Genomic DNA, 16,099 nt, shown 5'->3' on the forward strand with positions numbered 1-16,099 from the left:
CTGATTGGTGGATTGCTGCAGAGATGGTTGTCCTTCTGGAAGGTTCTCCTCTCTCCACAGAGGAATGCTGGAGCTCTGACAGAGTGACCATCGGGTTCTCTGTCACCTCCCTGAATAAGGTCCTTCTCCCCCGATCACTCAGTTTAGACGGGTGGCCAGCTCTAGGAAGAGTCATGGTGGATCAGAACTTCTTCCATTTACAGATGATGGAGCCCACTGTGCTCATTGGGACCTACAAAGCAGCAGAAATGTTTCTGTACCCTTAGATTTGTCCATGGAGACAATCCTTCATGCTTGGTTTGTGCTCTGACACTGTCAACTGTGGGACCTTATATGTAGACAGGTATGTGTCTTTCCAAATCATGTCCAATCAGAATCAGAATCAAATTTATTGCCAAGTAAGTTCACATATACAAAGAATTTGATCTGGTGTCACTGATGCATAAACAACAATAAGAAGAAAAGGAAAAAAAAAACTTCTGTAAGAAGTAAAGGTGTCAAAAGGTAAGTTTACTGTCAAATAGATACAGTAGAATGGGGCTGTGCAGGCCTGCAGATGAACAGTACAGGGAAGATCAGTTTGTACTTTGTGGGAGTGGAGGCAGGGTAAATGGGGGTCTCTGGCATTGTTTAAGTCTAGCTTCAGACAGAAAGAAGCCATTTTTGTGTCTTGAGGTTTTAGTCCTGATGGATCTCAGCTGCCTGCCAGAGGGGAGGGTAACAAAACGTTTGTGTCCTGGGTGGGAGGGATCGGCCACTATCTTCATTGCTTGCCTCAGGGACCTGGAGGTGTACACGTCCTGTAGGGATGACAGATTGCAGTTGATCACCTTCTCTGCTGTGTGGATGATACGCTGCAATCTGCTCCTATCCTTAGCAATGGCAGCAGCGTACCAGACGGTGATGGAGGAAGAGATGATTGACTCAATGATGGCAGTGTAGAAGTTCATCATCATTGTTTTTGGCAGGTTGAACTTCCTCATCTCCCACAGAAAGTACATCCTCTGCTTTGCTCTTCTGATGACGTCCTGGGTGATGGTCATCCCCAGATAATGGAAGAACTCTACAATGGTGACTGGGGAGTCATACAGAGTGATGGGGGTGGAAGTCAATCTACACTGTCTTGAGGGCATTGAGCTCCAGATTGTTCTGTTCTGCATCAGGACACCAGATGATCGATCTCCCGTCTCCAGGCCGAGTCGTTCCGTCAGAGATGAGTCTGATGAAGGTTGTATCATCCATGAAATTCAGGAGCTTTACAGACTGGTGGCTAGAGCTGCAGCTGTTGGTGTACAGAAGAGTACAGGGGAAAGAACACAGCCTTGGGGAGATCTGGCAGTGATGGTCCGTGTGTGTTGGAGACGTGCCCCCCCAGCTTCACGTGCTGCCTTTTGTTGTACAGGAAGTAAGTGATCGGGCATAGCAAGCTGAGAGAGTCCTGCAGCAGAGCCGGGATGATTGTATTGAAAGCAGAGCTGAAGTCCACAAACAGAATCCTGGCGTAGGATCCTGGGGAGTCCAGATGCTGAGGTGGAGGGCCATGTTGACAGCATGGTCAACCGACCTGTTGGCTCTGTAGGTGAACTGCAAGGGATCCAGATGGGGATCAGAGATGGCCTTTAAGTGTTTGAGGACAAGGCTTGAAGGTCTTCATCATCACCACAGAGGTTAGGGCAACAGGTCTGTCGTCATTAAGGCCTGTCATCCATTTTACATTGATTCTTATGGGAAAATTGGTTTCAGTTTAACAACAACATTTAGGCATGAATTAGGTTCTAAAACTGAGATTCTACTAGAATAGAATGTCTGTCATTGTGCATGTAAGCACAACAAAATTAAACATTCAATATCCCCTCAGGATGCACGTACACATAATAAATAAACCCAAAAATGATACTAAAATAACTACAATAATACTATGACTAAAAAAAATTCATCCTCACACAGTGCGGCAATCGCATAAAAAATGATTGTACAACAGTATTTTTGCATGAATGGCTCTTGCAACACAGCTATTTTTCATTCTGTTTGTTTTTGTTATCAATGACCTGTATATTTACTGTATATTCACTCAGTGTGTGAATGGTTTAAATATTTGAAACAGTTTGAACGGTTTGAATGTTCACGTGGACTGCAGCTTTCGCTTTAGCTGCTGAACCAAAACAACGCACAGCAGCGGGTTAGCACCCCAGTCAAAGGGTGCAGATTGTTTTGGTACTCGTTCCTACGTAAATCTGGGTGTGGAGATACACAAATAGTGTGCCGTAGCGACCAGGAACCGCGGCGGTGTGATTGGACAACTCACCATACTAGCAAACAACTCTCCGTCATCATCACAGGCCAAGCCTCCTGGACTGTAGAGCTGGAACCAGCCATCTTTGCCTGAGCGCACGCTGAGTAAGCACGAGTGGACCTTAAAAGCACACGCCAGAAGAGTCACGGAGCATCAAAGCATGTCTCACAGAGACAAGGACACTTTTTTTAATATCTGGACTAACTCCGGGGTTAAAACACACACTCACCTCCTGCCGTGGGTCCTCAGCAAACCTCTGTATAACATACTTCAGTTCCCTGTCCAGACAGACACAGAGATGCCAGTGTTAAGACCAAAATCTTCCCAAACATCATGACCTTTGTTACCAAACAAAAACCATCAGGAGCCAAATGTCTGAAGGCTGAATGAAAGTTTGTGGAGGCACGGTTTTATTTAAACAAAATCTAAGATGAAGCCCACAGTGAAACCAAATCTTTACCACATAATAAAAATACCAAAACCAATTATTTATTGGTTGTGTTTCGTCTTCAAAGCAGACTTTTTGGACACCTCAGTCAGGCATGTTCGCGGAGACATTCCTGTCACAATAATTCACAAACATGACCTCAGCCGCAGTGACGGGACGTCCCTTTGGTTACTGCTTTTTAAGTCTCTGGGTCCGGCCTGTTTCTGGGATTAAAGCCCCGAGCAGCTCGTCTCCAGGGGACCCAAGTGATTAAGTCAGTGTTTGATCTTCATCACGTTTGAGGTACTTACTTTGTGAATTTGGCGTGAGCCAGCGCTCTAGAGAGAGGGGGAAGAAAAAGAAGAAGAATTAGACATCAAAGGCAAAGCAGACTGTCAACGTGACGTAAATCAGTTCCTGGAACAGACAGAAGGCGCTGAGGTTCAAGGAAGTCCAGGTCATTCCTCAGCTCTGTTTGGACATTCCTCTTCTTTGTAACATCAAAGACCACTGCAGGCAAACACTTCCTCAACGCATCACACACACACATGCACACACACACAGCCCCAAAGATTTATAGAAAACAGAATTTTGATTTTAAAAATAATGTGGTTTTTCCTTAAAAAGAACAGCCTAAAAACACAACTCTTTATTTGCCATCCAGGAAACAAGTCAGTTCCAGAGTGTGACGAACACAGTGACACGTGGCACCAGCACACACTCCCAGACCACAGACCTGATCATGTTCAGAGTTCCACGAACCTCCAAACTGCACAATCTCAAGTAGAACATTTTAAATATGCTTAATGGAAATGTGGACTTTCAAAAAACACAAATCAGTATTTTAAAAAAGAACTTACACTCACATTAGGGCGGCTTTTCAGGCAATTCAAAAAAGCAGACTTGTCAGCGTGCGCGTGCACATGTGCAGTGACTAGTCTGCATGTTTGTGCACATGTGCAGTGACTCGTCTGCATGCACAGACTCGCCAGCGTGTGCACATGTGCAGTGACTCGTCAGCATGTTTGTGCACATGTGCAGTGACTCGTCAGCATGTGTCTGTACATGTGCAGTGACTCATCAGCAAGCACAGACTCGTCAGCGTGCACATGTGCAGTGACTCGTCAGAGTGCGTGTTCATCTTGAGGTGAGGGAGTATTGTTGCCTCCTACTGACGACTGAATCCACTGACTGGTTAACAGTAGCTCAGGTGAGACTCCTCAGTTTGGAAAACAACAAAGCGTCCGTGTGTCCTCCTAATGAAGCTCGCGGCCAGACAGCACTTCCCAACAGCCAATTACAGCCCCCAGGAGGCGTGGTGAAGTGTCTGTCTTACGTCAACCCTGAGGCCCTCACAGGACAAGTTCACATCCCCAGACACAGCAGGGAGCCACAGGAGGAGGCACAGGGGGAGGAAGGAGAACTGACAGCTGGGATCCTGGTGACGCACGAACGTGCAGCCCAAAGAGGACGCCAACGATGGATGGAAGAGTGTTGACTCAGCTGACACAAGGTTACATCATGGTTATAAAAAATAAATAAAAACCTGTTGCTTGAATAAACAGAGACCAAGTAGTGCAGGTAGCACCATGAGCAGTGACTCAGGGTGTCGATTCAGCATCAAAACCTGAAGTGAGATTCCAGCTGGACTCCTCCATCAATTGATGACTGAGGACATTTACTCCCCATGTTAATTACAGTCCTCTCATAGAACACACAAAACCTGCTGCAGACACCTGACCGGAGAGATTGGGGGGGGATCACTGGGATCCCATTATTGATTGAGCAGCATCAACTCAGAACATGGCGCCACTTTGGTTCCAACTGCGCTGAACTACTGAATGAACCTTTACTGTTTTCAACATTTTTTTTAAATCATTTAACCACAAACAGCAACACATCCAGGTACAGATGCCATAAAAATAAATATAAAAATAGTTAAGCTATCAAATTTACAATTTATGAAGACTTATTTAATTTAAAGCCTGATTATTTTTATTACGTATTATTTTTTTTTGGCTCTCACTGCGGTATTGTATCACTTCCTGTTCCGGAGCACTGCGGTGTTTTTCTGTATCTGTTAGCTGTTTAATCTGCGCAGTTAGATTGATCTAGTTATCTAGATTACGATTTGTTTCCCAGTGTAATCTTTACGTGCCTTAACTAAAGCACTCCTTCTGCTGAATCACCTCTAAATTATTTACACATTATTCACTTTGCGTGTTTTTAGGAATCCGCTAGCTTAGCGTAGCTACTAGCTCTTAGCCGATATAGCATGGCGGCTTCTCCTGTCTCTCCCGCACTTTTCTGCTCTGGGTGTGAAATGTTTAGTTATTCCTCGGCCTCCTTTAGCAGTAACGGTACTTGTAATAAGTGTAGCTTATTCGTAGCTTTGGAGGCCAGGCTGGGCGAATTGGAGACTCGGCTCCGCACCGTGGAAAATTCTACAGCTAGCCAGGCCCCTGTAGTCGGTGCGGACCAAGGTAGCTTAGCCGCCGTTAGTTACCCCCTGGCAGATCCCGAGCAGCCGGGAAAGCAGGCTGACTGGGTGACTGTGAGGAGGAAGCGTAGCCCTAAACAGAAGCCCCGTGTACACCGCCAACCCGTTCACATCTCTAACCGTTTTTCCCCACTCGACGACACACCCGCCGAGGATCAAACTCTGGTTATTGGCGACTCTGTTTTGCGAAATGTGAAGTTAGCGATACCAGCAACCATAGTCAATTGTCTTCCGGGGGCCAGAGCAGGCGACACTGAAGGAAATTTGAAACTGCTGGCTAAGGCTAAGCATAAATTTGGTAAGATTGTAATTCACGTCGGCAGTAATGACACCCGGTTACGCCAATCGGAGGTCACTAAAATTAACATTAAATCGGTGTGTAACTTTGCAAAAACAATGTCGGACTCTGTAGTTTTCTCTGGGCCCCTCCCCAATCAGACCGGGAGTGACATGTTTAGCCGCATGTTCTCCTTGAATTGCTGGCTGTCTGAGTGGTGTCCAAAAAATGAGGTGGGCTTCATAGATAATTGGCAAAGCTTCTGGGGAAAACCTGGTCTTGTTAGGAGAGACGGCATCCATCCCACTTTGGATGGAGCAGCTCTCATTTCTAGAAATCTGGCCAATTTTCTTAAATCCTCCAAACCGTGACTATCCAGGGTTGGGACCAGGAAGCAGAGTTGTAGTCTTACACACCTCTCTGCAGCTTCTCTGCCCCTGCCATCCCCTCATTACCCCATCCCCGTAGAGACGGTGCCTGCTCCCAGACTACCAATAACCAGCAAAAATCTATTTAAGCATAAAAATTCAAAAAGAAAAAATAATATAGCACCTTCAACTGCACCACAGACTAAAACAGTTAAATGTGGTCTATTAAACATTAGGTCTCTCTCTTCTAAGTCCCTGTTGGTAAATGATATAATAATTGATCAACATATTGATTTATTCTGCCTTACAGAAACCTGGTTACAGCAGGATGAATATGTTAGTTTAAATGAGTCAACACCCCCGAGTCACACTAACTGTCAGAATGCTCGTAGCACGGGCCGGGGCGGAGGATTAGCAGCAATCTTCCATTCCAGCTTATTAATTAATCAAAAACCCAGACAGAGCTTTAATTCATTTGAAAGCTTGACTCTTAGTCTTGTCCATCCAAATTGGAAGTCCCAAAAACCAGTTTTATTTGTTATTATCTATCGTCCACCTGGTCGTTACTGTGAGTTTCTCTGTGAATTTTCAGACCTTTTGTCTGACTTAGTGCTTAGCTCAGATAAGATACTTATAGTGGGCGATTTTAACATCCACACAGATGCTGAGAATGACAGCCTCAACACTGCATTTAATCTATTATTAGACTCTATTGGCTTTGCTCAAAAAGTAAATGAGTCCACCCACCACTTTAATCATATCTTAGATCTTGTTCTGACTTATGGTATGGAAATAGAAGACTTAACAGTATTCCCTGAAAACTCCCTTCTGTCTGATCATTTCTTAATAACATTTACATTTACTCTGATGGACTACCCAGCAGTGGGGAATAAGTTTCATTACACTAGAAGTCTTTCAGAAAGCGCTGTAACTAGGTTTAAGGATATGATTCCTTCTTTATGTTCTCTAATGCCATATACCAACACAGTGCAGAGTAGCTACCTAAACTCTGTAAGTGAGATAGAGTATCTCGTCAATAGTTTTACATCCTCATTGAAGACAACTTTGGATGCTGTAGCTCCTCTAAAAAAGAGAGCTTTAAATCAGAAGTGCCTGACTCCGTGGTATAACTCACAAACTCGTAGCTTAAAGCAGATAACCCGTAAGTTGGAGAGGAAATGGCGTCTCACTAATTTAGAAGATCTTCACTTAGCCTGGAAAAAGAGTCTGTTGCTCTATAAAAAAGCCCTCCGTAAAGCTAGGACATCTTTCTACTCATCACTAGTAATGACTTCATGACTTTCTTTGCTAACAAAATTTTGACTATTAGAGAAAAAATTACTCATAACCATCCCAAAGATGTATCGTTACCTGTGGCTGCTTTCAGTGATGCCGGTATTTGGTTAGACTCTTTCTCTCCGATTGTTCTGTCTGAGTTATTTTCATTAGTTACTTCATCCAAACCATCAACATGTTTATTGGACCCCATTCCTGCCAGGCTGCTCAAGGAAGTCCTACCATTATTTAATGCTTCAATCTTAAATATGATCAATCTATCTTTGTTAGTTGGTTATGTACCACAGGCCTTTAAGGTGGCAGTAATTAAACCATTACTTAAAAAGCCATCACTTGACCCAGCTATCTTAGCTAATTATAGGCCAATCTCCAACCTTCCTTTTCTCTCAAAGATTCTTGAGAGGGTAGTTGGAAAACAGCTAACTGATCACCTGCAGAGGAATGGTCTATTTGAAGAGTTTCAGTCAGGTTTTAGAATTCATCATAGTACAGAAACAGCATTAGTGAAGGTTACAAATGATCTTCTTATGGCTTCGGACAGTGGACTTATCTCTGTGCTTGTTCTGTTGGATCTCAGTGCTGCTTTTGATACTGTTGACCATAAAATTTTATTACAGAGATTAGAGCATGTCATAGGTATTAAAGGCACTGCGCTGCGGTGGTTTGAATCATATTTGTCTAATAGATTACAGTTTGTTCATGTAAATGGGGAATCTTCTTCACAGACTAAAGTTAATTATGGAGTTCCACAAGGTTCTGTGCTAGGACCAATTTTATTCACTTTATACATGCTTCCCTTAGGCAGTATTATTAGACGGTATTGCTTAAATTTTCATTGTTACGCAGATGATACCCAGCTTTATCTATCCATGAAGCCAGAGGATACACGCCAATTAGCTAAACTGCAGGATTGTCTTACAGACATAAAGACATGGATGACCTCTAATTTCCTGCTTTTAAACTCAGATAAAACTGAAGTTATTGTACTTGGCCCCACAAATCTTAGAAGCATGGTGTCTAACCAGATCGTTACTCTGGATGGCATTTCCCTGATCTCTAGTAATACTGTGAGAAATCTTGGAGTCATTTTTGATCAGGATATGTCATTCAAAGCGAATATTAAACAAATATGTAGGACTGCCTTTTTGCATTTACGCAATATCTCTAAAATCAGAAAGGTCTTGTCTCAGAGTGATGCTGAAAAACTAATTCATGCATTTATTTCCTCTAGGCTGGACTATTGTAATTCATTATTATCAGGTTGTCCTAAAAGTTCCCTAAAAAGCCTTCAGTTGGTTCAGAATGCTGCAGCTAGAGTACTGACGGGGACTAGCAGGAGAGAGCATATCTCACCCGTGTTGGCCTCTCTTCATTGGCTTCCTGTTAATTCTAGAATAGAATTTAAAATTCTTCTTCTTACTTATAAGGTTTTGAATAATCAGGTCCCATCTTATCTTAGGGACCTCGTAGTATCATATTACCCCATTAGAGCGCTTCGCTCTCAGACTACGGGCTTACTTGTAGTTCCTAGGGTTTGTAAGAGTAGAATGGGAGGCAGAGCCTTCAGCTTTCAGGCTCCTCTCCTGTGGAACCAGCTCCCAATTCAGATCAGGGAGACAGATACCCTCTCTACTTTTAAGATTAGGCTTAAAACTTTCCTTTTCGCTAAGGCTTATAGTTAGGGCTGGATCGGGTGACCCTGGACCATCCCTTGGTTATGTTGCTTTAGACGTAGACTGTGGGGGGGTTCCCATGATGCACTGTTTCTTTCTCTTTTTGCTCCGTATGCATCACTCTGCATTTAATCATTAGTGATCGATCTCTGCCCCCCTTCTCGGCATGTCTTTTTCCTGGTTCTTTCCCTCAGCCCCAACCAGTCTCAGCAGAAGACTGCCCCTCCCTGAGCCTGGTTCTGCTGGAGGTTTCTTCCTGTTAAAAGGGAGTTTTTCCTTCCCACTGTGGCCAAGTGCTTGCTCATAGGGGGTCGTTTTGACCGTTGGGGTTTTTCATAATTATTGTATGGCCTTGCCTTACAATATGGAGCGCCTTGGGGCAACTGTTTGTTGTGATTTGGCGCTATATAAGAAAAAAGTTGATTGATTGATTGATTGATCACTAATTGAAGAAAATAAGAACAACCCCAGGTTTCTTTTCAGCACTGTAGCCAGGCTGACAAAGAGTCAGAGCTCTATTGAGCTGAGTATTCCATTAACTTTAACTAGTAATGACTTCATGACTTTCTTTGCTAACAAAATTTTAACTATTAGAGAAAAAATTACTCATAACCATCCCAAAGACGTATCGTTATCTTTGGCTGCTTTCAGTGATGCCGGTATTTGGTTAGACTCTTTCTCTCCGATTGTTCTGTCTGAGTTATTTTCATTAGTTACTTCATCCAAACCATCAACATGTTTATTAGACCCCATTCCTACCAGGCTGCTCAAGGAAGCCCTACCATTATTTAATGCTTCGATCTTAAATATGATCAATCTATCTTTGTTAGTTGGCTATGTACCACAGGCTTTTAAGGTGGCAGTAATTAAACCATTACTTAAAAAGCCATCACTTGACCCAGCTATCTTAGCTAATTATAGGCCAATCTCCAACCTTCCTTTTCTCTCAAAAATTCTTGAAAGGGTAGTTGTAAAACAGCTAACTGATCATCTGCAGAGGAATGGTCTATTTGAAGAGTTTCAGTCAGGTTTTAGAATTCATCATAGTACAGAAACAACATTAGTGAAGGTTACAAATGATCTTCTTATGGCCTCAGACAGTGGACTCATCTCTGAATCATATTTGTCTAATAGATTACAATTTGTTCATGTAAATGGGGAATCTTCTTCACAGACTAAAGTTAATTATGGAGTTCCACAAGGTTCTGTGCTAGGACCAATTTTATTCACTTTATACATGCTTCCCTTAGGCAGTATTATTAGACGGTATTGCTTAAATTTTCATTGTTACGCAGATGATACCCAGCTTTATCTATCCATGAAGCCAGAGGACACACACCAATTAGCTAAACTGCAGGATTGTCTTACAGACATAAAGACATGGATGACCTCTAATTTCCTGCTTTTAAACTCAGATAAAACTGACGTTATTGTACTTGGCCCCACAAATCTTAGAAACATGGTGTCTAACCAGATCCTTACTCTGGATGGCATTACCCTGACCTCTAGTAATACTGTGAGAAATCTTGGAGTCATTTTTGATCAGGATATGTCATTCAAAGCGCATATTAAACAAATATGTAGGACTGCTTTTTTGCATTTATGCAATATCTCTAAAATCAGAAAGGTCTTGTCTCAGAGTGATGCTGAAAAACTAATTCATGCATTTATTTCCTCTAGGCTGGACTATTGTAATTCATTATTATCACGTTGTCCTAAAAGTTCCCTAAAAAGCCTTCAGTTGGTTCAGAATGCTGCAGCTAGAGTACTGACGGGGACTAGCAGGAGAGAGCATATCTCACCCGTGTTGGCCTCTCTTCATTGGCTTCCTGTTAATTCTAGAATAGAATTTAAAATTCTTCTTCTTACTTATAAGGTTTTGAATAATCAGGTCCCATCTTATCTTAGGGACCTCGTAGTACCATATCACCCCAATAGAGCGCTTCGCTCTCAGACTGCAGGCTTACTTGTAGTTCCTAGGGTTTGTAAGAGTAGAATGGGAGGCAGAGCCTTCAGCTTTCAGGCTCCTCTCCTGTGGAACCAGCTCCCAATTCAGATCAGGGAGACAGACACCCTCTCTACTTTTAAGATTAGGCTTAAAACTTTCCTTTTTGCTAAAGCTTATAGTTAGGGCTGGATCAGGTGACCCTGAACCATCCCTTAGTTATGCTGCTATAGACGTAGACTGCTGGGGGGTTCCCATGATGCACTGTTTCTTTCTCTTTTTGCTCTGTATGCACCACTCTGCATTTAATCATTAGTGATCGATCTCTGCTCCCCTCCACAGCATGTCTTTTTCCTGGTTCTCTCCCTCAGCCCCAACAGAAGACTGCCCCTCCCTGAGCCTGGTTCTGCTGGAGGTTTCTTCCTGTTAAAAGGGAGTTTTTCCTTCCCACTGTAGCCAAGTGCTTGCTCACAGGGGGTCGTTTTGACCGTTGGGGTTTTACATAATTATTGTATGGCCTTGCCTTACAATATAAAGCCCCTTGGGGCAACTGTTTGTTGTGATTTGGCGCTATATAAAAAAATTGATTGATTGATTTATGCAGCTGCTGCTCTTTAACTCTGTGTCTTGCAATGACGTGTGTGACAGGTTTAAAGTTCTCCATCTCTGGATTATGCTTTATTATGAAGTAATTTGACCCTCAACAAGCTTTTCTTTCTACAATCATCACCTTCAAATCAAAGGTAAGCTAAACAATTTCCTCTTTTTTTGACTCCGTGCTGTAAATTTGCAGACTTTTCTGCCAAGTGTATGTGATCCCGAAACGTAATCAGCGTGCACACTGCAAAAACTATCAAAATATGATGGGAGAGGAAGGAGTGAAAGCAGAAAAGTGTCAAATCACAGCCTTTTGCTGTGTCTGATTTAACAGGTGCACGTCAGGCTGTGGGTTGGAGTCTGAATACGGTGTGAAAAAATAAACAGTTGAGATTTTAATCACGTAAATGACTCCGGTCCCACATGCGAGGGGTTTTTAATGGGAATACATTGTGATTGGACGATGTGACCAAAAAATCCATTATAAAAAATCCGTTATATATGGTGTTTATTACCTGGAAAACAACACAAAAACAAATACTTTTTTTGTCTGGTGACTGTGAATATCTGGTTTATACGACGATGGTTTAGGTGGGTTTTACGGTACATGGGACTGAACAATAAATTTACCTCTCAAAGATTTGACGATGAAGTCGCTTTCATCCCTACACGGCTGACTTTACCTTCCCAAATTTTTCTTCTGTTCGGATCAGAAGGGAATCTGTATCTTGCTCACAAGATACAGAACCCCACTCACACGGAGCGTCACCCACTCCACGTGCACATGGCACATCACCAGAAGGATCGCTGAACCATCACGTCCTCTCCCTATTTCTTGGCTAAAAGCTTAAATCTGTCAGTTATAACTCATACAGGTCGATGACTATGTGTCTCCTCATCGTTTTGTGTTTTTGTTGCTACAGCAATGCAGCTGTGCACACTTTGACTCACCCACTTTGACTGTGACTCATTTTTACTGTACATCACTGACTTAAGTGACTCGTTTTTTTTGTGCTGCAGCAAACCAGATCACCATAGCAACAGTGACTTGATTGCATATTAATGAGATCACAGTGTCAGTGAGCATAAAGTCATATTTTGGCTCACTGAGACATCATTACTTGAGCTGTGAACAAAAAGTTGACATCCAATAACTGACTCCAACCTGCTGGGTTTCAGATGACCGAATGTCGTCCACAACCACGACGTCAGTACAGAGTCCCACATTTTACATACACAGAACCAGTCAAATGTTTGGACACATTTTCCCATTTAGGAAAATGGGTTCAAGAGTGTGCCCAAACTTTTGTCTGGTACATACAGTAGTGTTCAGAATAATAGTGCTATGTCACGAAAAACATTAATCCAAGTTTTGAGTATATTTCTTATTTTTACATGGGAAACAAGGTACCAGTAGATTCAGTAGATTCTCACAAATCCAACAAGACCAAGCATTCATGATATGCACACTCTTAAGGCTATGAAATTGAGCTATTAGTAACAAAAAAAAAAAAAAAAAAAAAAGTAGAAAGGGGGTGTTCACAATAATAGTAGTGTGGCATTCAGTCAGTGAGTTCGTCAATTTTGTGGAACAAACAGGTGTGAATCAGGTGTCCCCTATTTAAGGATGAAGCCAGCACCCGTTGAATATGCTTTTCTCTTTGAAAGCCTGAGGAAAATGGGACATTCAAGACACTGTTCAGAAGAACAGCGTAGTTTGATTAAAAAGTTGATTGGAGAGGGGAAAACTTATACGCAGGTGCAAAAAATTATAGGCTGTTCATCTACAATGATCTCCAATGCTTTAAAATGGACAAAAAAAACAGAGACGCATGAAAGAAAATGGAAAACAACCATCAAAATGGATAGAAGAATAACCAGAATGGCAAAGGCTCACCCACTGATCAGCTCCAGGATGATCAAAGACAGCCTGGAGTTACCTGTAAGTGCTGTGACAGTTAGAAGATGCCTGTGTGAAGTTAATTTATTTGCAAGAATCACCCACAAAGTCCCTCTGTTAAATAAAAGACGTGCAGAAGAGGTTACAATTTGCCAAAGAACACATCAACTGGCCTAAAGAGAAATGGAGGAATATTTTGTGGACTGATGAGAGTAAAATTGTTCTTTTTGGGTCCAAGGGCCGCAGACAGTTTGTGAGACAACCCCCAAACTCTGAATTCAAGCCACAGTTCACAGTGAAGACAGTGAAGCATGGTGGTGCAAGCATCATGATATGGGCATGTTTCTCCTACTATGGTGTTGGGCATATATATCGCATACCAAGTATCATGGATCAGTTTGGATATGTCAAAATACTTGAAGAGGTCATGTTGCCTTATGCTGAAGAGGACATGCCCTTGAAATGGGTGTTTCAACAAGACAATGACCCCAAGCACACTAGTAAACGAGCAAAACCTTGGTTCCAAACCAACAAAATTAATGCCTTGCAGATGTGAAGAAATCATGAAAAACTGTGGTTATACAACTAAATACTAGTTTAGTAATTCACAGGATTGCTAAAAAAAAAAGCAGTTTGAACATAATAGTTTTGAGTTTGTAGTGTCAACAGCAGATGCTACTATTATTGTGAACACCCCCTTTTCTACTTTTTTTTTTTTTTTTTTTTTTTTTTTTACAAATACCCCAATTTCATAGCCTTAAGAGTGTGCATATCATGAATGCTTGGTCTTGTTGGATTTGTGAGCATCTACTGAATCTACTGGTACCTTGTTTCCCATGTAACAATAAGAAATATACTCAAAACCTGGATTAATCTTTTTAGTCACATAGCACTACTATTATTCTGAATACTACTGTATACGTATATGTATATAAAGGCTTATTGAGTGTTGTTAGAAGGAAAGGTGATGTAACACAGTGGTAAACATACCACTGTCCCAGTTTTTTTTTAAATGTGTTGCAGGCATCCATTTCAAAATGAGCAAATATTTGCACAAAAACAATAAAATTTATCAATTTGAACATTAAATATCTTGTCTTTGTGGTGTATTGAATTGAGCATAGGTTGAAGAGGATTTGCAAATCAGTGTATTCTGTTTTTATTTACATTTCATACAACGTCCCAACTTCACTGGAATTGGGGTTGTGGGTGTATATATCAAAGCAGGGTAAGCAATTTGGTAGAATCGGAGACTCTACTAGTAGAGTCTCCGATTCTACCAAGCCATTCATTATCATGACCTGATGATATCGACATAGAATGACAGGAATACCTTACTGTTGAAATTACAGAAACATTCGTCATTATCAACTTCACATTAGAACCACACCATGCTGATGTGATCACAGTAAGAAAGTAAGAACTTGTAAATCAAACTCTACTAGTAGAGTTTCCAAGTGGAGTCTCTACTGAGATTCTGCCAGGAGACTCCGATCGGAGACTCTACTAGTAGAATCTCCCGTTCTACCAAATCACAGTTTCTACTTTGACACACACACACACACACACACACACACACACACACACACACACACACACACACACACACACACACACATATATATATATATATATATATATATATATATACAGTGGGGAAAATAAGTATTTTTGCAGTTTTGCAGGTTTTCCCACCTACAAAGAAATGAGAGGTCTGTAATTTTTATCGTAGGCACACGTCAACTGTGAGAGACAGAATCTTAAAAAAAAAAAAAAATCCAGTAAATCACATTGTATGAGTTTTAAATAAATAATTTGCATTTTATTGCATAAAATAAGTATTTGAACACCTACCAACCAGCAAGAATTCTGGCTCACACGGACCTGTTAATTTTTCTTTAAGAAGCCCTCTTATTCTGCACTCTTTACCTGTATTAATTGCACTTGTTTGAACTTGTTACCTGTATAAAAGACACCTGTTCATACACTCAGTCAATCACACTCCAACCTGTCCACCATAGCCAAGACCAAAGAGCTGTCTGAGGACACCAGGGACAAAACTGTAGACCTGCACAAGGCTGGGATGGACTACAGGACAACAGGCAAGCAGCTTGGTAGAAGACAACAACTGTTATGATTATTTACATTATTTATGATTCTAAGAAAGCTCAGAACGACACAGGAGGACCTGGTCAATGACGTGAAGAGAGCTGGGACCAGTCACAAAGATTACATTAGTAACACATGATGCTGTCATGGTTTAAAATCCTGCAGGGCAGCAAGGTCCCCCTGCTCAAGCCAGCACATGTCCAGGCCCGTTTGAAGTTCACCAGTGACCATCTGGATGATCCAGAGGAGACATGGGAGAAGGTCATGTGGTCAGATGAGACCAGAATAGAGCTTTTTGGAATCAACTCCACTTACCATGTTTAGAGGATGAGAACAACCCCAAGAAAACCATCCTGACCGTGAAGCATGGGGGTGGAAACATCATACTCTGGGGGTGCTCTTCTGCAAAGGGGACAGGATGACTGCACTGTATTGAAGGGAGGATGGATGGGGTCATGTATTGCGAGATTTTGGCAAACAACCTCATTCCCTCAGTAGGAGCATTGAAGATGGGTCATGGCTGGATCTTCCAGCATGACAATGACCCCATACACACAGCCAGGGCAACTAAGGAGGGGCTCCGTAAGAAGCACTTCAAGGTCCTGTACTGACCTGGCCAGTCTCCAGACCTGAACTCAATAGAAAATCTTTGGAGGGAGCTGAAACTCCAAACCTGAAAGATTTGGAGAATATCTGGACTGGACCAAAATCCCT

The 16,099-nt window shown here is 42.0% G+C and overlaps 1 protein-coding gene across 1 annotated transcript in view; it reads right to left on the bottom strand.

Annotated features, from left to right (window-relative positions):
* Positions 1-16,099, bottom strand: part of cmip (c-Maf inducing protein) — a 132,574-nt gene that overhangs the window by 19,076 nt on the left and 97,399 nt on the right. Inside the window, exons 12-14 of the mRNA XM_034175706.1 lie at positions 3,032-3,058; positions 2,523-2,571; positions 2,306-2,413 (exon numbers count right to left, since the gene is read on the bottom strand). Coding sequence (XP_034031597.1) covers positions 2,306-2,413; positions 2,523-2,571; positions 3,032-3,058 — 184 coding nt within the window. The remainder of the gene's footprint in view (positions 1-2,305; positions 2,414-2,522; positions 2,572-3,031; positions 3,059-16,099) is intronic.

This window comes from Thalassophryne amazonica, chromosome 8 (genome assembly GCF_902500255.1).
Source record: "Thalassophryne amazonica chromosome 8, fThaAma1.1, whole genome shotgun sequence".
NCBI classification, from domain to species: domain Eukaryota; kingdom Metazoa; phylum Chordata; class Actinopteri; order Batrachoidiformes; family Batrachoididae; genus Thalassophryne; species Thalassophryne amazonica.